A 22994-nucleotide genomic window follows, 5' to 3' on the forward strand; every position below is an offset into this window, starting at 1 on the left:
ACTGAGCAGTGGCACAGGCTGGCCGGAGAGGTGGTGGAGTCTCCATCCTTGCAGATACCCAAGGGCCAATCTGGACACGGTCCTGGGCAACTGGTGGTCCTAGTGGCCCTGCCTGAGTAGGGGTTTGGACCAGATGACCTCCAGTCATGCCTTCCAACCTCAACCATTCTGTGATAATGTGATCTGTTCCAAATGTACTTTGCAGGATTTGATCAGCTTATTCTTGGATCTGTAGTTTTAAGTGCCTCATAAAATCTTATAAATGTTATACAATTTTGTAACAATACAGGCACCAGTTAATGCAATCATTTTACACATTGACATACCATAACTCTGAGTTCCTTAGTACTAGCTGTAGTTTTTCTGATTTTGATGTGTGAGTGTTCTTAATGCCCCTTAGAAAACCAGGAGTTTTCTGCAGGGCATTTGATGCTTCCCTACAGTGTCTCAAATAGCTAATTTTTGAAATTTGCTTTGTGATACAATCCTACAGAGTTCCATAGAAAGACTAGTGCCCAAGTTATGGCAAATAAAATTGTTTTGACCCAAGTTCTCACTGCTCCAGGACATGAGAAATCTCTTGATCTGTCAAAATATGAAAATATGTTCTTAAATAAAGCCTTTAAATTCTTGTGTAGGCTGTAATGTTTAGGGGGTTTACCAGCATTGTGGCAGGGCTGCACTTACAGTAATTCAAGAGAGGAGTGGAAGTAGAGGCAGCATTGGCACTGGAGAGAAATGAATTTTAAAAGCAACCCAAAACACTGAGTATATGTTAGTGTTGGTCCCTTTGCACCCAGCTTTTTCTTTTTTGAAGCTGATGTAAGGAAGTAAATCAACTGTACCGAAATTTAATTTAATTTACCCAATTGGTGTAATAGTCAAAAAGTGTTCTGATAAGTTTTGAGCTTTACACACACTGATCTACATAACTAAAGTTTATGTAGGATTGTACTTTATTTGCAGCTAGATACAGGTTTAAGCTAACTGCTTGGTAATTCCTATATAAACTTCATGTGACCCTGTTGTACCTTCCATTTTGTTGAACAATCCCCTTTCAAAATTGCATTAACCACAGAAGTCTTAATGTGGAAGGTGAAGAGTTTTAATGGCCTTTTAGCATATGTGGTGGATCTCATCTAAAAACTTGACAGCAACATTAATATTTTTCTATTATCTATCTTGAGAGTGTGTAAGAATTTGTTTTTTAGCATATATACTGCTTGGTATTACTGTCCTGAAAATATCTTCTTTTTTAATCAGTGATGAAGAACGATACAGATACAGAGACTATGGGGAAAGAGGCTATGACCGCCATAGAACAAGTAGAGAGAAAGAAGACAGACACAGAGACAGGAGACACAGAGAAAAAGAAGATACTAGACACAAGTCATCTCGAAGGTTTGATTTTTGAGGTTTTTAATAGGATATGAAAGACTTGACCAGCTTAAAAAAATAAACTTTTAAAAGAACTCCAAACAAACTGGAGTTTGTGGAAAGACTGTAGATACTTTGATGTACTAATTGGAACAAGTCCGCCATGTAAAATGTGGACAGACAAAAAGCAATGTTGGCCCCGGGTAACTTCATACTGAATGATGTATGTGACAGTCTTAGCTAGTGAGCAGAAATTATGAATTTGGGGAAAGATGGCTAAAAAAGTGGGTCAGAAAGAGGTGGAGTGAAGCTGACATTCAGCAGTATTAACATAGGAACTGAACTATGATTCTTAGTAAGTGAAATAACCCTCATGTCACTTGCTAGAAATTGTTCAACTTGATACTTTTGAAGTTAGAAATAAAGGTTGAGTATAGTGAACATGGTCAATAAGAATGTTAAATCATTAAGAGATGCCAGTAGGAACATGACTTATTAAAAGTATTGCTATTAGAATATGGGTTACAAATGTGAAAAATCATTCCAATTTCCCAGCAAAAAGTATAGGATGGGTGGATGTATGCACCATTCCATGAAAAATTCATTTTGGTGCTGACATCCAAATACTGTATGAGTTGGAGCAGGTGCCAGTTTTCAAATATGAATGCAAAGGCTGTTTTTATGGTACTCTGTAATGAAATTATGCCTGTCATGCAATTGTTTGAGTTATTTTTTCTCTCTATTTAGTAACAGCAGACGTCGTCATGACAGTGAAGAAGGGGATAGCCATAGAAGGCACAAACACAAAAAATCCAAAAGAAGCAAAGAAGGAAAAGAAGCCAGCGGTGAACCTGCTCCTGAACAGGAAAACACTGAAGCTGCCCCTGCAGAATAGGCTTGTGTGATTTTTGTCTACTTGCATATATATTAGTGCCAGAAATAGATTACTATAAATCTTGTTATTTTTCTGGGTATTAAAATAATTTGCTCTTAATCTTGTTCTGTTAGTTTGAAATCGAAGTTTACTTTGTTGTTTGGTTTTCTTCTCTTTTTTTTTTTTTTTTTTTTTTTGAAAATAAAAGAATGAATTTTTCATGTTAAGATTCCTGGACTGACTTTGTCTTTTAAGTGAGAAAACATCTTAGTCAGCTAGAGCCTTATGCTCTTACAGTATATGTAGGGCTTAAGTAAGTTATTTGTGTTAAAAGTGTCTCCTTTTTTTATAAGCCACTGGGAAGGTGATTGTTTTACTGAATTTAGAAACAGTGTACATTCACGTTGTTACATACCAACGTCTGGAACAGTGTGGGTTTAAGTTTAACTTTTTGAATTTGTATTTGAAAAGGTCCATCTTTGACTACAGGGACAGGCAGGAATTGCAGACTCTTGTCTTCAATAATCTTGTAATAAGGTGAAATGAAAAAAAATAGGGAAACTGGGAAAGGTGCTGATTGTTCTTAGTCTGATGGAACACTCTGGTACACTTGGTACTTATGTCTGGTTTGTGTGAGTGCATAAGAGTGAATTAATCTGGATAATCATCCCTGCTGCTTTTCAGTGGCTTAAGAGAAAGTTCATGTTAGTCTTTCTTCTAGGGGAACAGCTGTCCTTGACATGGTAAAGAGTTAGAAATATGTCCTCTTCCCATTGCTAGCTTGTGAGGAAAAGTTAACACTTTGGAACGTGGTTAATTTGCAGAGAAAGTCAAAGAACTATTTTTAGAAAAAATACAAGATCATCATCACTATCAGAATTACTCCATCCAGAACAGCATCAAGTGTGATTGGCATGGTGCTGTTTAGAAGACTTACTTTATGATATTAACAGAGTGCAAAGTGCGTCCTCAAAAACAATAATTCTATATAAAAAGCCTATATTTAATAGTATTAATCAAACCAGGGAAACTGAGTTACTTGGTTTTGGATTAAAAGAATATCTGTACAAGTACACAGTTACAGTTATTTTTTAATTATTTTAGAAATTTAATTCACAGTTTTACAGACTAACAGTACTTGAAAGTCTTGAAAATACCAGCTTCATGCTGACCATGAAAAGGTACACATAATCAAAGTGCTATTACTGTGTTGGATAAAAACCTTCACCTCATTTTTGCAAATAGAAAAAATGGCAAGAAATTTTTCCATAAGTTATTCAAGGATTTCTTTTTGTAAATCAAAATAAAGTGAGTGAGCAGGAGCTGCTGCTCCTGACATTTCAGTATTATTGTAATGCATTAAATATACATGTATATATAAAAAAGAAATACAACAAAAAAACCCTTAAGAATATGGGGAAGGAAAGGCTTAAGTCTGTAGCTTAAATCACTCTGAAGTGATTTTCTGACAGATGTCCCTGCTTTGCCTAAATTTGACTTTTCTTGACATGCAAATTGAAATTTCACAAACCTTTTCTTTATAAATACATACTTGACCTCCCCCAAAAGCAAAACCTGATGTTCCTCACTACAAAGAGTTGTTTTATAAAAAAGTGCCAGGCCAGGACACAATTGTGAGAGTAATTTTCCCCTTCAGTTCTTTGAGCATCCTTGCCAAGCAGGCGTGCAGCATTCCTGATGTGTTCCTGCCATTGACAGCAAGGAGGATGTCTCCACATCTGAAAAACCAAAGGCAAATACGAGAACAAATTGAATGAGGTGACTTCTTCTCTTAAATGTTTGCAAATGCTAAAGCATGTGCTTGAGGTGGGAGGAAGGGGTAGAAATGAGTATTTTTATTCCTTCTCTAGCTAAATATTGTTCATGAATAAGGGAATAAAGCAGATGAAAATACTTGAGTGTTGGATTGTTTGGGTTTTTTTCTGCTTAGAATTTAATTAGACAGGTTTGAAAGAAAATAAGATACAGTTCTTTCCATGATCCATGTTCTGAACAACCTATGTTTTTTAAGACTTCTCAATTGGCGTAAGTTTGCTCCATAATTCTGCATTCACTCTCTTAAAATGTATTTGTGTTTGCAGAAAAAGTGGTTGGTTGGGTTTTTTGTAGCTGGGGGGTGGGAAAGCTGCTCTGAGCTGGCATGCTTTGTACTACCCCGGAGATCAAAGTGACTTTATCCTTATACTTACTCATATACTAGTGATTGCAAGACAGCTGAACACATGCTACTATGAAGGCAAATCTATTTAAGTTTAGGACACTTGTATCTTATTTCCATACCTGGCAGAGTTAGTTCTGTATCAATGAGTTTTTTCCCCCCCTACACACAGAGTCTTCGTGGAAATTGGTTTTAACACCCACCCCCCACCACCCACCAATGAACTAGGTGAAAGAGTTAAATGCTACATTTCATTAGTTATCATTACCTAATTCTGCCATCATTATACGCCGGTGTTCCCCCAACGATGGATTTGATGAAGAATGGTTTGTTTCCAGTGTGTTCTTCATAACCTCCTACGATGCTGAAGCCAAGACTTCCAGATGTATTTCTTCGTAATACGATTTCTTTGCAGCTGTACAAATACCTGAAACAAACCAGACTAGTTAAATGTCTTAACTTCAGATTCTGATAAACCATTAATGATGAATCTGCCTTTTTATACACCCACGGAATGTCTTCAAGGTACAAAATAGCAACGAAGTTCCACAGTATTAGACACCGATGCTTCCTTCTGTTTTTTGTACTGCTGCTTGCCACAACCACAACCAGTTATCCTGAAAGTAAAATTACTTGTAATCTTGAGGTTAAAATAGCAAATAAGTTGTTTCAGAGGGTAAGAATTTATGCAAATAATCTAGTTGCAATTGAAAGTGATGGAGAAAACCTGTTCATGAATAAAGGAATAAAGCTGGTGAAAATAGTTGGGTGTTGGTTTGTTTTTCCCCATCCTTAGAACTTAATTAGGTTTGAAAGAAAATAGGATATAGTTCTTAGATGGGAGTGATCCATGTTCTGAACAAACTATGGTGTTTGAGACTTCTCAGTTGATTTAAGCTTGATCCGTAATCCTGCATTCACTCTCATAAAATGTATTTGTGTTTGCAGAGACAGTGGTTAGTGGGGTTTTTTGAGGCAGGGGGTGGGAAAGCTGCTCTGTGCTGGCATGCTTCGTACTGCCCCAGAGATCAAACTGACTTTTATCTTTATACTTACTCGTATGAATATATGCATATATCTATATGTGTATATAGATATATATATATATGCATATATATAAATAAGCAGCTATATATATATGTTAGACACAGAAATTCAACTGAGACTGCATTTAATATTCATAAACTATTATGCCAAAACCTGTATTTCATTTACCTTGTGCTTCATCGTTACGTCCTATGACTTGTTTTATCTTCCAGATAAGAATCCGCGTGTGATTAACTGTGTCAAAAGTGGGCAGGCATTTATTATTGTGGCCCACGTTGAAGCTAAGTAATTTCAAGGCCAGTGAAATGGGCCAGAATTACAAAAATCAGTGATGACACAGCATAGAAGATGAGAGAAGCCTACCGATGCCAGTCAGAGCTTTGGAGTACTGAGGCTGCTTGTCCTCACTGTAATGATTAACACAAGATTATTATGGTAGGAGAGCTGAAGTCTGCTTCTCCCTCCATTTGTCTTTTGAATGTATGTTATGATACTGTAAGTTATGCTGAGTCAAAGTTAGCTGAAACAAGGAACAGAGGAAAGCAAGAGTAACAAGGTTGTTAGAGTCTTACACTTCACCTATTGCACTTAATTTCAATACCTGCTGTGTTTCCTTTTTCTTAACCAAGCAGGAAAAGAAGAATTAATTTCATTAGCTACAAAGCAACAGAAATTTTTGTCCTTAGCACTTAACCTACTCATTGTTAGTGGTACCCAGGAATGATTGAAGAGCCTGAAAATCCTTTTGCTATTCCAAATCTGAAGTTATAGCCTAGTCTATGGCAAGCAACTGTTATAAGCTCTATTCAGAGACTCAAGCTTTCTAAGAAACAGCTGACACTTCTTCTGTAGAGGGATAAATATCTTAAAGACCAATATGTCTAGCTTTTTAAAAATGTTATTTGTCAAATAATGCTTTTGCAGTATTTCACAGTAGGGTCTTACAGTAATACTAGATTAGTCCCCTGGGACCTACAACTATTCACCTGCTGCCAGGGTGGTAGGTATATAATATTTGCACAAGAATTCACTGGCTGCTAATGTAAGAAACAGGTGACGTTTGCTTCTTCCCTCAGCAGCCAGGCATTATTACTTTACCATCTGTGGACTTCTTTAATCTGCAAAATCACTTAAACCCTCTATGTTTGATGGTACTTATCAAGGTCATGACCAAGTGATGCCGGGATTCAGCTATTAGTGCTCTTACCTAGTGTTGATTTTGGGGAGCAGGGGCCTGGTGCTCAATGCCTTCAGGAGGACATTCAGCTAAAGCCTAACACTATAGAAAAGAAATAGCTGAGCAGGTAAAGACAGGAGAAGAGAACAGAGTGAAGACAAACAAGGCTTACATGTGTTCTGTACATGCAGTCTGTAAGGTTACTGGTTACATGGTGTTTGTCAGTACAGAAAGCATCAATTGTTATTAAAGTGTGTGCTGAATCTAATTAAAATAGACACAGCATATCAGCATCAGGACTGTTCTCTCTGCCGAAGCAGAGGAAACACATGGAAAGCTAGGAGCAGCAGAGAGCTGCTGCTGCCCTGACTCTAACGCCCTGTGCTGCCTTTTGCCTTACCGAAGGGATAGGGTGTAACCAGCTGTGGTGGCAAAACAGTGAAGTAGGCAAGAGGAGAGGTGCTGGGTATGGGAAAATGAGAGGAAAGGGGTTTTCCCCAAGTGCTTATGTGTTTCTTATTTTTGATTCCCAATACTCATGCTGGAAATTAAATGTTTTGAGTTAAATTCTCCAACCAGGACTGTTTTGCCCACAACAAAATGTAAACGGTGAGTGATTTCCCTGTCTTTACTTTGACAGGTCAGTTTTGTCACTCTTCTTCTTCCTATATCCTCTTGTCTTGCTGAGGGTGTTGGGTTGTGTGGGTACTTGGTGCAGCCGGGATCCAACTGCTCACACAGGCCATAGCCTGAGGAGTGGATAGGTGGTGTGGAAACAAAAGCCCCAGTCTGTGTGTTTTGATCCACTTAAACTGCTATAACTCACTAAACTGCAACTGGTCCAAGGAGAGCCGTCTTCTGCCTTGGAAGAGAGCAGCTCACAGTATTCTGCCTCTGTCTGTAAATACTCCAAAAGCTGAGGACAAGGAGTAATTTGTGTGTGAACTTGCCTCAGATTCAAGATTTGAGGATAAACAGTGTCTAGACACAGGGTCCTATCGTAAGAAATAATATAACTGAGCATCAGTTACTCATGCAGAAGGAATTTAAAAATGCCTGTTTTCAAGTAGTTAAATGTACAATTCCTGCTGCTTTTTGCAAAGAAAGAGCCTTATGCTCTGGGAATGAAAACCAGCCTGACTTCAAGAGGGCTTCAGCAATGGCCCCCTCCCACTCCCCCACCCCATTACAGTAGACAAGTGGCAGTGTAATTCAGTAATATTTGCAAATTGCTCCCATCAGAGCCCTACAACCTGAATGGACTTAATTTGGGGGAGTTTCTGTCCTAATTCCATGTTTTATGCCCAGTTCTACCCCTGATTTGCAGAATGACTTTGGCCACCTCTTGTCTTTCTCATCTCATTCTGCAGATGAAGAAAAGCACTCTTGTGAAGTACCAATGTTTGTAAATGTTATGACAGGATGATCTATAAGTTAAGTGCTAGCTGGGGGAAGGAAACGTGAGGAGAGCAAAGAAAGGAGAGCAGGAAAACAAGCAAGAGTAGAAGAAACATCATGGGGCTGGGGAAACACTTTTCACCAGCTGCTCTGCATTATTGCCTTTGTGCATGCTTCACAACAACATTTCCCTCCAACAATAAAGGTGACCTGTCTTCCTCAACAGCAAGCAATTAAATTAGCTACCCTGAAAGCCTTTGGGCGGGAATGCTTAAGGTCCTGCATCACTGCATCACTGTTTCCTCCCAACAGTCAGGCCGCAGCCCCTCCGCTCGCACGCAGGCCAAGTTTTGACAGATGTCAGATGCACATGTGAGTCTATTTTATAACCACCACACATTGGGTTGTGCTACACAAAGGACAGAGGAGCTGCTTATGTGTTATCAAGCCATAGAAAAGTGTCCAAAGCCAATTTTAAGATCTCACGAAGAAAGGGACAAAATTTAAGTGAGATCTACAAATGTTAAATTATGCCAGATGGCTTTTCCAGGGCTTTGAGCTTTGATGTCAGGAGTCGGATAACCTCTTGGATTCTGCTGCTACCAACTTGAGCCAGAAAAATTGCATAATTCCCTGACTCTCAATGTTTGTGTCTCTTGGCTCTGCCCATCTCTGTAACAGGTATGCAGTGCCTGAGAAACGGGCAAGTTCTGTGCTAGCATGGAGAGTGAGGCATTTACAGTACACCAGCCTCGAAAGTGAAGAAGGCACTTTTAATCATGTAACTATTATTAATGTTAGCCTGTTTTCTACTTCATCAGTCATGGATAGAGGTCTGTACACATCCTCTAGCGTTTAGCTCAACTCAGCGCATTTTATGGGACCATCCTTCACAGGATTTTCATCAAAACTCTGCGTGTTTGGAACAGAAAAGGGAAGACTCTCTTGTTGCCCCAGTTCCCTGAACCTGAGCAACCTTTGCCAGGATGAACCTGTCGGACATCTATTTGGACAGAGAATAATTTTCTCTAGCAGCCTGGAAAACGTTGAGACTGCTGGCAATACCTTGAGATCTAGTGGGATGTGATGCCTGCCAAAAGCAAACTGAAAGCCAGATAAGGAAAGGTTAAATGCTCGACCTGGAGCAAAATGAGTTAATGTGGTACACTGTCCTAGTGAGAGAACTTGTTGAAGGAATTCCAGATATTTGGTGTGGGCCCTGGAGAATCAGTACAAGAGTGAGAGAGTAAGTGTACTCGTGCTGAGGAAGACTGAGGGCTCTGATAATTCCTAACAAGCAAACCCAAACCTGATCCTCGTGCACCTCTACTCAACCAACCAGCTACTAATAAGGATGCAGTGCCCCTGTATTACTGTCAAGTCTCATCTTTGCTGGTCCCTGTCTTAGTCCGATGTTCAGAGCAGTGTACCAGCTCAGCATACCAATCCCGCTACTTTTCTTTGACAGAGAAGGGCTGCGCTGTGCTCTGTGCACAGCATCGCAGCTGGGAATAGAGTTACAATGAACTCCAGTCTTCAGTCTTGCTGACACTGGGACTGATTTTCCTTCAGACTGAAGGGGTGGGAATGCCTTCACACAAGCAGCCTTTGGAGGAAGGGGGACAGAGTGAGCTTAGAGACCGTTTTTGAAATGGGAAAAACACCTTTTCTTCCCAAACTGCAAAGTGGAACTGCCTGATGTGAACCCTGGGTGCAAGCCTGCAGTACTGTGGAGCTCTGTCCTCCGTTTCCGTCCCCTTGCTGAGGACACGGGGACTTGAGGCAGCTGTGGGTAGGCGATGATGGCCATGAGGCTCGGATTTTCTATACAGCCCGACAAAGGTGGGTTTAGGGTAGGCAGGGTACAATTGTTTCAGTCCATCTAGCAATGGATGGTGATTGAAGGCAACTCAGCATCACAACTGCAGCATCTATAAGACCTCTAGTCTGCTTGCTGTTTCTCTGCTGGAAGCATTACCCATGCCCCAGTGCCTTCTCAGTGCTGCTGGTCAAGCTTAGGGGTGCAGAAGTGAGCAGGAATGAGGACCTCCTTGGGCCTGCCTGTCTGCAGCAAAACTGAGTGAGAAAGGTTTACCACTGCCTGGGGTAGCAAGTTAGAGTCCATCTATTTACTGTTTTTCTCTCAGAGGAATAAGGATGTAGTCCTCTCCACTGCAGGAAGAACCTTTCATCTGGGGGGGCAACACACAGCCTGCTTTCTGCCCTGGCAATGCTCCAGCACGTGTGATGCAGTCATTAGCCTCATACCAAGCATCAAAACACACCTGGCTCTCACAGCAGACTTTGCTGCAAGGTGAATGAGGTCAAGAGCCAGGAGGGAAAGCATGTAACCTGGCATGCAAGACAGGGAAATGAAGAGGAGTCCTGAAACTGTGCCTAGAGCAAAAGCCCACCTGTCCTGCAGACCATCTTTTCATGCCATCCCATAAGAGAGCCAGAATCTCTGAACTGCTGCCAGGGTTAGAAGTATGGGCAAAAGTAACTTGTAAGCTAACTTCTTCATGCCTTAAATACCAGTTCTGACTGTGTGACTCTAGCTTCGCATGTGCACAGATTCACAACATGACCTCATTGAATACTTTACAGAATGCCACTGAAGCTGCAGGTATACACCCTGCACACCGAGTGTGTTTGAGAGAACTTAACGACATGCGATGTGGCTTTATTATCCTTACTGAAATGACAACACAGCTGCTTCCTGTGTATGACAAACATACTTCTTTCAGTTGGGGGTGGGGTTAAAAGAGGTGACTCAGAGCCCCAGCGAGCTGCACGCACTCTGCAACATCTGCGTAAAGTCAAACAGTTCAGCTGGATTTGGCTAAGGAGAAGGGCTATGCAGCTTGAGAGCTGAAGGAAGCGTAGCTCTGCCTTCTGCAGGGTGGTCGAGCCTAAACCCCAGTTCAGCAAGCTCCTGTATCCCTGCAAGCTTTTCCTTTCACTCCCTAAGCGCCAGACATGTTTTAAAGACTGGAACAATTTGGGACCTTTTCCTCTCTTGCAGGGGATCTGCATGTCTATTTTGCCGTACACACATACCCATTTACAAAGGGGAGGTATTTAGAATCAAGCGTGTAACAGAGCCTGGATTTAATTAAGATGTCAGTGCAATGAATCAAGCCAAAAGAGAGCTGCCAGAAGACACAGATCTTGCCTCCCACTCCCCTTCAGCACGAGGATGCAATCTGTGGACTTACCGTGGCAGCCCCAGCCACATCACCCAGGAAGGTGACCACTCGCTGCTCTCGGAGCTCGCCTGCATGGCCTCAGGGGCTGGCGGGTGGCCCCACTCTTCCTGGGCTTCGCACGCCCTCATCTCTAGGGCTTTGAGCACCACCGACGAGTTGGTGCTCTTCAGCAGGGCGACAGCCTCGCTCCGGCTGACCCCTGTCAGCTCAATCCCATTCACGTTCAGAAGGATGTCACCTGAGACCGAGGAAAGAGATCATAAACTCTACCAGTGTTTCCTGACCCCCATGAACAAGCGAGTCAAAGCCATGGCCAAGAAGTTGCTGCCTGATGAGGCTGTTTGGTAATTCTATCGGTTAATGTGGATGTGAAGCATATGCTAGTGAACATGCCACAGGCATGAACGAAGACACTAGGTTCCCAAACACGGACCATTGCTGGGCTGGACGGAGGCTTTTGTCCTAGTTTCTTGTCACGTCATGTCCTGCACCCAAAGCCAAACAGCATAGCTGGGGTCCTACTGTACCAACAAGCTTTGGTACTGGCACCTGATGCTAATCTAGGTCTCCAAAGTCCACTTCCAGTTAACAACTTTTGTACTTAGCCTGACCTTGAAACCTGAAAACTCAAAGGTGGTTTTCTCCCAGTGCCCCCTAAGCTGCAGACTGATGCTTCAGCTGGCTCTTTGTAAGGTTTGCTTTGTGGAATAACATATCATTATTTTAATGTTAACCCCTGTTTGAATGTCCACAAGCCAAAACATCTTTCTGTATGCCATTTTATAATGTAGGCATGGCAGCTTCAGAGAAAATGCAAAGATGACCTCAATTACTACAGGGAGAATAATAAAGACATCATTAATGCCATGCAAGAGGCCAGAGTGCCAAGTGCTCCGCTACCCTTTGTGGCACACTCCAATGCCAGGGCTTCCCTGAGTGCCCTCTGCACTCCAGGCAGGGGCTGCGTTCACTGGCAGTACAACATAAACATTAACCTCTTCTTGTGGCCTGCCCCAAAGGGAGGGACAACAGCCTAGAGGCTGCTCAAAACCGTGGATACTTATGGCGCTGTTATAACATCACATATTCATTTGTTTCTAATTTTATCCAATTGTCTAGGCTGAATTTTCCATGCTGCCTCATCATGAATATATTTTGGAAAATATATCCCACTGAGAGGCAGTCTTTTCCCAGCAGGAGGGAAGAGGAAACCTGCTGGTGTGCTCCTGTTGTCATGTTCTTACGTAGGTTTTGATGAGCAGCTACAGCTCCTGCAAATGGGAGGTTCCCGTGTGTGCCAGTGCTGGGTGCTGCAACCGGGGCTCGTGGGGCTTGGCTGGGATGGAACTATTCTGCCCTACTATTGGGTGTCTTCACTTCCTTCTCACTCAGGATTTCCCCCCAGCTTCTGGGCAGTGACTAGGGTGAAGCTGAGCATAGGGGATGAAGGACAATGGAACAGGGAGCTGTGTAGTTGATGGATGCAGGGTACCAAGGTACTTGGCTGTTGGAGATGTAACATCCTGAAAACGGAATTTCATCATTCCTCTAGCGCCTGCCCATTCCCAAAAGCCACACTGATAAAATATGCTCCTCATCTTACTCGAAAGGCTTATTCATGCAGAGGAGGAGAAGCTATTAATTTCATCACTCTGTTACATCAAGAGCCAAATGGAGTTATGAAGCCAATATTTCCAGATATGATATTTAGCCACAAGGCACTAACATTGCTTCATATATGATGGGAATTCCTCTCTTCTAAATTTCTTTCAAAGGCATGAATGATATGACCAACAAGCACAAAAATTTACACTTAAAACCCAGGAAGGTTCACAATGATTTCAGTAGTTGGGAGATGGTGGTGCAAGGTCATTTTCCTGGGAAAAACTCTTTTTCTCCCCTATCAGAATATGCCTACATCCTACTTCACAGATATGGTGTCTACTGCATATTATACCTTTTCTGCTAGCTGACTTGACACTCTCTAAGCTGATGTACCCCAAAATCTATGGGATAGCTGAAGATGTCAGGGTGTGGTGCTCTTTCACTATCCCTCTGTGTTTCAAAGGAAGCCTTTGAATTAAAGCAGGCTTTCAAAGTCCCCTCTTTTTACCTGTTTTTATCCTGCTGTCTCTGCTGATAACTCCTCCAGGTTCGACGCTTATCACATAGATAGGCAAATCCCATTCCCGGTTAGATGCTCCGCCTGCTACAGTCATTCCCAGCGATTCTGTGTGATCTTTCCGGACAGCCACCACCTTCTCATGACACGTGACGGCATGAAGGGTGCTCTGCAGTGGAGAAAACAGCAACCACAAACACAGTGGGCATGGGGACCTCCCTGACAGCTGACACGTATTCCACTGAAGTGAGTGTTCCTTGAGGGAATACCAAAGCATTTCTCAGCTGCAGACAGCAGGCCAGACAGCAGGCATGACTCTCTCCAGGGCTCAGGCGTCTGCAGAGTCAGAGCTACCACCAAGATAATCCTTGCTTTAATAGTTAAAATCAGGCACTGCTCCCACCAAAATCAGCAGTATTTTAGCACTGAGACTAATAGAAGAAGGTCTTTGAAATGTAAATAAGGAATCTGACTAAAAAAATAGAAAGTGTTCTTCACATCTTCACATCTTCGACTACCAGGTCACAGTTCTTATCTTGCTGCTTGTAGCCTGAACATCATCTGCCTAGCTAATGAGAAATGGTCCACCTGGGGTAAAGGAATAAAACTCTTGGGTACAGACCATAAGATAAACACTTCATTTGCTTTCCCAGATTCTGTGTTTCTGTGTAAGTTACTGGTAGGAATACACTCGAAGAATGTGTGTTTCTGTTCAGGAAAAGAGAAGGACATTTATAGAGTGAAGAGCCAGCAACTTCCAGGGTGTTCTTCCTGGCTCTTGTGCTTTAAAGGTCTCTTTGGGACAGCTACCTCAGCTGTCTGAGGACAGACATCCCCTTATTCCTCCCCCTGAACATACACACTGCTGGTCATGCAATAACTAGTGTATGAGCAAGGGTGAAAGAAACTCGCAGGAAAGAAACTCAAGATGGAGAGGCAACACAAGCTTCCGAAACAGCAATAAACTGAATGTCAAGTTTACAACACACCCAGCTCTTACAAAGGAGTTTGAGAAACAAGGAAGCTTCTCCAGAAAATCTGGAATTTAATGTTAATTGCTTTGATTGCCTTAAGTATCAACTTTGATTGCCTGGTATCAACTCCTGAAGATCCCAGCTCCTGTTGCAGGGGCAGCACCATACGTTCCAAGCTCACTTGTAGATATAATAGCAGGCTGCTAAATATATTTCAAATGAATATTAAAAAAAACCCCAACCTTCTCATTCACAAGTGTGACCTCACATTAATAATTAGCAAAATTAATCTATAAAACTCTTTTAAAGCCATATTAATCTCTTAGAAATCTGAGATCGCACAAAGATGTTCCACCTTAATTCCTTGGCCAGCAGCACCAGAAAGTGGAGCAGGTGAGTCCACAGCTGCTCCCGCAGCGATGATGGTGAGCAAAGGAAGACAGCGGCAATAAGTTTATATGGGAGTAGGGCAGGCTATATCTTCGGTTTGTGGGTTTTTTAAAGGTGTATTTGGTGGAACTTGCTCTACATCAGGATTTCCATGATGCAACATTGACATCAAAACCCAGAACCTTCTAATAGCTTAGCAAAGGATCTCCAGATGCACTAGCAGAACAACAGCGGCTGCCACAGAGCTCCAGGAACAAAAAGGCAAAGAGCTCAGTGGAAAAGGTCTTCTTTTAGTCACCAAGACAAAATCCAGACAGATACAGCTTTTTGGACATATCACATCTAGTCCATGCAAAACACAGGCACTGCGTCAGAGCAAAGAACCTGAAAATTTCTGACAGTTTTACAACATGCCCTTTTCAAAAATATTAATGTTCTAGTCAAGATAATTTTAACCTTTCACCTTTGTCTTTAAGGTGTGTTTAAACAGCAGTTCTAGCTTTATGTAAACTATACTTAATGTTTTATCCGTATATGTGCAAAAATGTTATTTTTCCTTAGAAAGGAATGGCTTTTCATCAGGAAAAGGCCACTTCCTGAAGCTTGTGGGATAGGGGCAGGGGTAATTTTCACAAGAATGCAATCTGAAATTTTGCAGCAAAATATGCAATTGGAATTAGACTTGCAGCTCTGAGAGTTCAGAGCAATCCCGTTACTTATGCCATGTCCACCATAACTCAGACAACAAAACCATTAGCTGATAAGCTGGCTAATGTTCTAGTCCTGAGGAATCATGGAAGGGAAAAACAGATTTCAAAGCAGTGCTTGGTAACAAATCTTCCTGTTACACTTCAATGAAGAATCATAAAAGTACTGGTACTTGTATGCTCAACCATGTAGGACCAGTTTTCCTTTGAAGCTCCTCTTCCACATGTCAGTTTTTACGTGATTGCAGATAGAAAGGAATTGGAGTTACTCGGCTGAGTCTATGGCAGTGATGAAAGGGAAGTAAAGCCTTTCCCAGTATACACACATAGAGCTTTCTTTGAGGTACAGCTGATAATGAGTAAACCAGTTAAAGACAATGTTTATCAGTGACTGCATTTCAATGCATTCTCTTCTAAACAACTGTCCTTCTCCCTCATTTTGAAGTGACCTCAGAGGTCAGGATTAAAAACCCATAACAGTTCATCTCATCCTCTTTTCAATTTTTTTTCCCTTTTCTGTATATTTACTGGAAAATAAATATTTACAGCAGATTATCACAACATCAAAGCCATGACACGCGTCTTGTAGGCAAAAGACAGAGCTGTGTGTGTATGGAAAATGTACTTCACCTGAAGATTAACCTGCTTAGATGGTCAGAGACCATTGTGTGCTCCAGCAACAGGGTGACAGATTTGCTTTAAGTACTAGACAATTTGTTGGAAAGGAGTAAGAAAACAGTTCCAATTAAAAACAAGTGCTATTTAATTAATGGCAAAGTTCCCACTGACTTCAAAGAAATCGAATCTGGCCTGTTTCTACATGACAGCCTGGCTTAACAACCTCAGCTCCACAAGAAAGTGTTTCTGACATCTTTTCTTTTCTGAATCCAGGCAGCAGCCAGAACAGATTGGGCTATGCCTGCCCTATCTCCGTACACAGGACAACAGCCCAATGAGAGCCTGTGCCAGACAAGTCTCCCAGCACACCATGTGCCTGGCATCACTGCCACCAGGGAAAGACATGGTCACTACAGAGTGCCCTCCTCTTCCTCCAGCACCTTGTTGGCTTCATGGCTGATTGCCATTGGCCTGAAAGAGAGCTGCCTCCTCATGGTTTCCAGATGGAAGCACGCTGTCATGAGGGCAATGACTCGGCCAAAAGTGGTTCCTGAGCCCTCATGTGAGCAAGACAGCTGCTGGAAGCTAGAGTTTATTCTTGGTGCTGAATACAGCCAAGGCTTGAGAGCAGATTTTAGCCCATGCATGCTCTACAGCAAGAACTGCTTCCCTCAAAGAGGCCATTCCCAACCTGCTATTATCATCTCCTACAGTAAGCTCGTGGGGCAAAACACGCCTTAAAATTAATCAGAATTCAAGTCAGTTAGCAATCGCTCTATCAATCACACATAATAAAGCAATACCACTGACAGCAGCAGATAGCAGACTCATCAAACCACATACATTGGAAACTCCTTTGACAATAAAGTCCCTCCAACAGACATTGCCTTGGCTCAGAGGAGGAAGATGCTGTACAGGACACTGTATTCTAGGCTTGCAAGCGCTGCTCCTGCACTAACGTCTATTTGAAAACAAATAACATTTTAAGTCTGTCAAAGCCTAGAGTTTGAAGATGTTGAATTGCAAACCATCTCCAGTTAAACCCTCAGCAAAAAAAGCATGAGAAATTAAACTTGACACACTCATACCCTAGAAAAGGGCAGATAATAGTCCAGTAATAGCTGCATCAAACCAAAAGCCCACAGTGCCTGAAGCCCATCATGTCCACTGTCTGTTTTATCTCCTGATCTACCGCCAGAGTATTTTTTTTGATATAAGACCTCTGCTGCACACACACTAAGCTAAAGGGAGCTAGAAACAGCTCAGTTTTCTTTTTATGGCTGTGATCTTCCCTGGAAAGTACCCAAATGGTAGCATTGGGCAGAAGCTCACAGCAGCACACTCAATCATATGCTTATGTAGCACCCATCTCCTGTGGCAAACTAGAAATCCTTCTAAAAGCCATGACCTATCCAATAAAAGATGATTCATTAGTCTGTAAAGGATTATTGCAAGGTCGACATTGGCCCTTCAATCTCACCACTGACCAAAATCATGTTGGATTTAACAAGGATTCCCATCTTACACCTCTCTGTATAGGAAGAGAAAATGAGTATTTAGGGCAGTTTATGGGAGACAATGACACGTGTTATCAATCAGATCTACATCGTAGAGCTAGGAGGTGCTCAGAGCTTCACTAGAAATCATACAGTAGCCACACAAACTAATTGCTGTCCTACACATATCTCCCTAAGGAAATCATTACTTCATTAGCAAGTAATGCCTTGCAGATGCATGATTAGCTGGTCACTGTTTGCTATTGAGTAGTAGCTACTGAGCATTGACTCTGCTCTCTGGTTTAACTCTTGCTGACCTAGTCTCACCTAACAAGGACTGTGATCGTGACTTCATGGAAAAGGAAAACTAAAAATAGATAAATAAACACTAGTATATCTTTAACATATAAAACTACTGAATAATGTAGTTGGGTTTGTTTTGGGGTTTTTTTTGAAAGAAAAATGGCAAATACTGGGTATCTTTATCATTTGTAAAATGCAGAGCTAGGCTTGTCTCCTGGCTGACAGATGTGAGCCCGATCTGACAGCTGGGTCAACCCAAAGGTTTCTTTGAGGACTCATCTGGCTGCCCATGAGACAGGATGGATTTAAACCAATCCTACCTATCATCTCCCTGATGCACCCCTGCCCCAGGTGGCCAAGGGAACCAGCTTGCAAGAGTTTGCATAAGTGGTGACACTCAGAGTGATTACTGTAAACTAGCCAGGCACATGACTCCAGTGAAATAAATTCAGCTTCTGCAAGGACATACGTTGTTCTGTCTCTAGTTCAAATTATAACATTGAGTAAACTCAGAAAAGGTATTTTCAAAGCTCTTGCTGCATTGGTTTCTGCTTTAAAACCTCATGTGTTTGACCACCACAGTCTCTCTGACTTATGCAAGTCTTTCTGTGGAGCTTGGACCCAAAACATGTTGGCTCTCTGGTTTACGCAGGTCACAGAAACACAGAGTGCTAGCAGCAGCCACGGAAACCACAGCCACTGTCTGCCACTGAACTGCCAGCCAGGTCAGACAGAGTACAGGTACCTGAAGAAATGGGCAATGACTACTAGTTACCTTAATTTTCAAGCAGCTTATGGGAATCCCTCAGGCCAGTGTATAAAAAATTTTGTCTGAAGACTTTGCTTCAGACAAACTTCAGATAAGCCTTTTTTTTTTCATTGGAGCGCATTGCCCTGTGGTGGCTCACACTGCTGGCCAGATCCATGACCATGGCCAAGATGCTGTGTGCACATTGGTCCTCTTCACTGCCATTCACCTTCTCTTTCCTTCCCTATTCCAGGAAGGGTCAGGGCAGAAGCAGTGTATGAATAATGAGTAGCACAGCTTTTATGTTTCCATTGCAAAATAAGACATGCTTCTTCCAGTGACAGAAACCAGAGGTAACACCCAAGACACCAGAACTCTCCCTGTCCTCCCAGTCCCCTGTCCCATGGATGTCAGAGCAACCACACATGTGCTCATGTCCTCACCTTGCTGGGGTTGTTTCTCTTGGTGGGACAGGGCTGCGGGCTGCTACTGCTGTAACTCCAGCCTGTCTCCTGCAGGATGTCAGGGGGCTGCTGCCTGGTCTGCCGCGACACGATGAAGTGAACCTGCTTCTCGCTGGCCTGCAGGAAAAGGTACAGCATGAATCCCACCACCCCAGTGCAATAAACCCCTGCACGTCAACCCCAGAGGGCTCACAAGACACAGGTCCTGTTTAAGCATAGTTTGGATTTCCCACTGATGTGGTTGCAATGACATAAAGCATCAGTTCAGGTCAATAAAGACCATCAAAATTTACTGCCAGCTACTTACTAGTTCTATTGAAAACTCGGTGTTAACTCTGAAAAACCCTTCTTATCCATCCCAAATTTGGCTGGAAGCAGTGATCCACCACAGTGAGTGTTAATCAACTTACACCCACCTTTGTACACCACTGCAGAACAGCAACGTGCCTGCCACAGACGAGAGATGGACAACCAGAGCTCTGAAAAAGCCCTCTCATTACATTAACCCTGTAATGAGGGAGGTGTTCAAGCCTTGGCTGGTGGAAATAGGGAATAAAATATGTAACTGGGTACACCTGCATGCAACAAGCCTGATCAATGTAAGGCAGCTTAAAGAAAGGTTTATGCAACCATTTTGAGAAGTAAAATCCTACTGTACGAGAGCACAGAGAAAGAGGGAGGACACAAGCAAGCACACAGTGTAGTGGAGTTTAGGATGGCAAATTAGCCCAAACTCTCACTCTAGGAACAGAAGTTGCAAAAACACTTAACCCAAAATAAGCTCAAAATGGTTCTGGGCCTTTTTGCACAGTACAGTCATAATACTTATGTGCCTGAGGGATGCTACAAAGCTTCTACTGAGTTATGGTTTTTTGATATTTTTAAGGTTTTCTGTGTGTTCCTGATATTTGTGTTATTAACTCTGTGACAGGTGAATTTTTAAACAATTAATTTAAAGCAACATACTGAACTGAAGTGCAGAAATAACCTCAATGCTATAGAAGCATTCTCAGAAGATAAAATATTAATCCTTCGATCTCCTGTCCAGGCTAAAGACCCTGATGCTCTGGCAGGCAGGAGGGGATCTCCTGCCTGCCTGCTCACAGGTTACTACTGATGAGCTGCTCTGTATCTGATGTGGAGCCCCTGTGAGCAGCCCTGGAGCTGCAGCAGTGATGCTTGTTGGTACCACACTCCCCAGGGCATCAGACCTCCAGAGCCAGTTGTTGGTGTGCAGGGGAGAAGCTCCAAAGAAAGCTGGAGTTGAACAAGCAGCTGGAAACCATACCCAGATCCAGTTGCGCTATTGAAATCAAATCTCCCGCAGACAGTTAACAGAAGCCAGAGGAGGCCCCTGGGGTTTGGTTTTTATAGTTTGGTTTGTCTTTTCTGGACCTGGGTTCAGCAGTGGCGGCTGGCAGTTAAAAAGTGCGTTTGAAAAATGTCACTGTAGTTAAAAACAAAAAGCAACCTACCCCTCCTAAACCTCCATCTTCAAGCTTGAAATCTGCATGTTCAGGCTGTGCTATCCCCAAGGAAGGTGGTATCTCAGTGAAAAATGTGCACTTCTTTGTTACTTGCCCAGTATCTTGGGGAATCCCAGTTTTTTCACCAGGAACTTGAATCTCCACAGATCCATTATACATCATTTGGTGCATACACACGTATTTCAAAATAACTTTCTAGGTATTTTTACCATGTCTGTTTTTATGGAATATTAATTGCTGGACTACAGGCTCAACTGGTACCCAAAAGCAGAATGCTGTGTCTTGGAATAAAGGAAACTGCCCTGGTCCCTAGTGTGTAATATGATTGAGATGGAACTGGACAATACAAGACTAAACCTCCTAAGGGCACATGGCCTCACAAAAAAATCCAGTTTTCTCTAAAACAAACAACTTCAGCTTACGCAACTTCTGTTTAAAACTCATCTGCTGCCACATGGTTACACTCAAAGTTGGTTATTTAGAGAAAGGTTGTAAATGTGATTAATTCCCTTAGAATGACTAGCAAAAGTTCAACAAGAGTCTCCACTGCAATGTCGCATTTGTCTCCAGGTCAGTCAGGTTGAGTAATTTCTCAGAAGTCCAGAGTGCTTTAAGAAGTTACCCAAACAACAAGATCAGCTTTAGTATTTACGTACTTCCAGATAAACCCCATTAACACATCTACTGATCAGAATATTAATGACTGCTTCATTCTGATCCCTCCCTCCCTCCCTCCCTCCCTCCCTCCCTCCCTCCCTCCCCCCCTCCCTCATAGTATTTGTTTTTCCCACAATTCCTTCTCTGGATATTATGCTGCAGCAAGAATTAAAGAAATGAGGTTAGCTTTGAGACTGAATACAACCAATAACTGAAACAATCTACCAGCAGCAAAATTTGTGTTACAGCCAAAGCAAACCAAGCAGGGAGACAGAGACATGGTGGCAACTTCTGATCATTTGTAGGCAAGCAACTGCATCCTAAAGAAAGGCAGCAGTGCTGCTGTCAGCAGAAGCTGCCCTATCTCTTGCGGGGATGATGGAGCATGGATGTGCTCAGCATCACAACCTGCTTTCTGCTGGCAGTGGTTGTCATGATGGAGACGTGTGTCTGTCACAGCTGCTCTGAACTGTGGTGAGGAAAAGAGGGAGGGAGGAGGGCGAACATCTGGGGGCAGTAAAGTCTGTCTCAACCCTTGCAGCTCAGCTTGATGTGCTCACATGAGCGCCCACTGATCTGTTACCTTGTTCCTCTTCTTGTCACTCTCATGGAAAACAGATGTGGAATGTCACGTTATTTAGATTAAAAGTGCCACATCTGACAGAAGGCCATGACTAAAGATGATGCGACAAATGGGAAGCAACAAACTCCCAAGTGTTACAATGTGTGCACGTTCCTAATTAGGACTTACACGTTTTCTTCATTCCAGTTCTTGTGACTAAGCTTATAAACAGTCAGACACCTAATCCACTGATTAACAACTGCTTCGCATATGTTAATATATAATTGCTAACGGCCTGGAGAATCAGGCTCATCTCAATTATTCATTATTTAGAAGTCAAAAGTAATCAGATTGTACAGAAATCTGATGTTCTCCCGTCCGTGCTTGTCCTAACAAGCTGCCACCACAACCTTTCACTGAATCTTAGTTCCATTTTCAAAGAAGCCAATAGTGTATTTGAAACTTCCACGACAACTAATTTGAAGACCTTAGTGTGCTGTGACTGACAGCAGACAGAATACTGTTGAGAAATCAGAGAACACAGTAAAACATCCCTTCGTGTAAGAAGCAAATGCAAACCACTTGTGGCTTCAGCATAATGGCATAACATGGAAACAGGAAAGGCAAATGATAATTGATGAAAAAACATGACAAAAAAGACACAGGTTCCAGGAATTTTGCATTAGACAAATGTGATTCATGGAGCTCACATCAATGCAATGTAATCCGGGCTGTTTAGAAACTTAAGTCTCTCCTTTGATGGGCATGTTGTTTAAATTCCTAGGGACTGGTGTGCATTTCAAGCATAATTATAAATAACATCCACTCCTTGGAACCCAATAAGAGCTTTAGTTGTGCTTTTGAACCCTTGTGTGTGAATGGTCTCGTTAGTAATTTTTTCCATTTTATCTCTAGCTTGCATGTGTTTTTTGCTTATGAAGCATTGTTGCCTTGTTTTGTAGCCATAAAGAACTGTTCCAAGAATACAAACTTTTTAAAAAGGTTTTCATTCCAGACTTATTCCCCCTGGAGAATTTAAACCTCCCTGCCCTGCTGCCTTCTGCTCCCAGTTAGTGAGACACAAAAGTAATCCAGAAAGATGCTGGATCCGAATTTCAACAACTGGCATTACGCAAAGGGACGCCGTTCTCTTTACCTAAGCTATAAACTTCCCAATAAAAGCTGGCTACAGCCAACTATGAACC

General features: G+C 42.3%; 2 protein-coding genes across 9 annotated transcripts in view; one reads left to right on the forward strand and one right to left on the reverse strand.

Annotated features, from left to right (window-relative positions):
- Positions 1-2750, forward strand: part of FIP1L1 (factor interacting with PAPOLA and CPSF1) — a 42694-nt gene extending 39944 nt beyond the window's left edge. For 6 of the 7 annotated variants that reach the window (XM_080615202.1, XM_080615204.1, XM_080615205.1 and 3 more), the window contains 2 exons: positions 1264-1401; positions 2125-2746. In XM_080615202.1, the coding sequence (XP_080471328.1) occupies positions 1264-1401; positions 2125-2272 (286 nt within the window). In that variant the 3' untranslated portion in view covers positions 2273-2746. Of the gene's footprint in view, positions 1-1263; positions 1402-2124 lie in introns of all 7 variants that reach the window. The other variant, XM_080615203.1, reaches the window with a different exon arrangement.
- Positions 2751-3848: 1098 nt separating this feature from the next.
- Positions 3849-22994, reverse strand: part of LNX1 (ligand of numb-protein X 1) — a gene marked incomplete at its 5' end in the record, with an annotated part of 66053 nt that continues 46907 nt past the window's right edge. For both annotated transcript variants that reach the window (XM_080615187.1, XM_080615188.1), the window contains 5 exons: positions 3849-3990; positions 4699-4857; positions 11271-11499; positions 13375-13552; positions 19063-19200. In XM_080615187.1, coding sequence (XP_080471313.1) covers positions 3855-3990; positions 4699-4857; positions 11271-11499; positions 13375-13552; positions 19063-19200 — 840 coding nt within the window. In that variant the 3' untranslated portion in view covers positions 3849-3854. The remainder of the gene's footprint in view (positions 3991-4698; positions 4858-11270; positions 11500-13374; positions 13553-19062; positions 19201-22994) is intronic.

Source organism: Psittacula echo, assembly GCF_963264785.1.
Source record: "Psittacula echo genome assembly, chromosome: 1".
Taxonomy (NCBI): Eukaryota; Metazoa; Chordata; class Aves; order Psittaciformes; family Psittacidae; genus Psittacula; species Psittacula echo.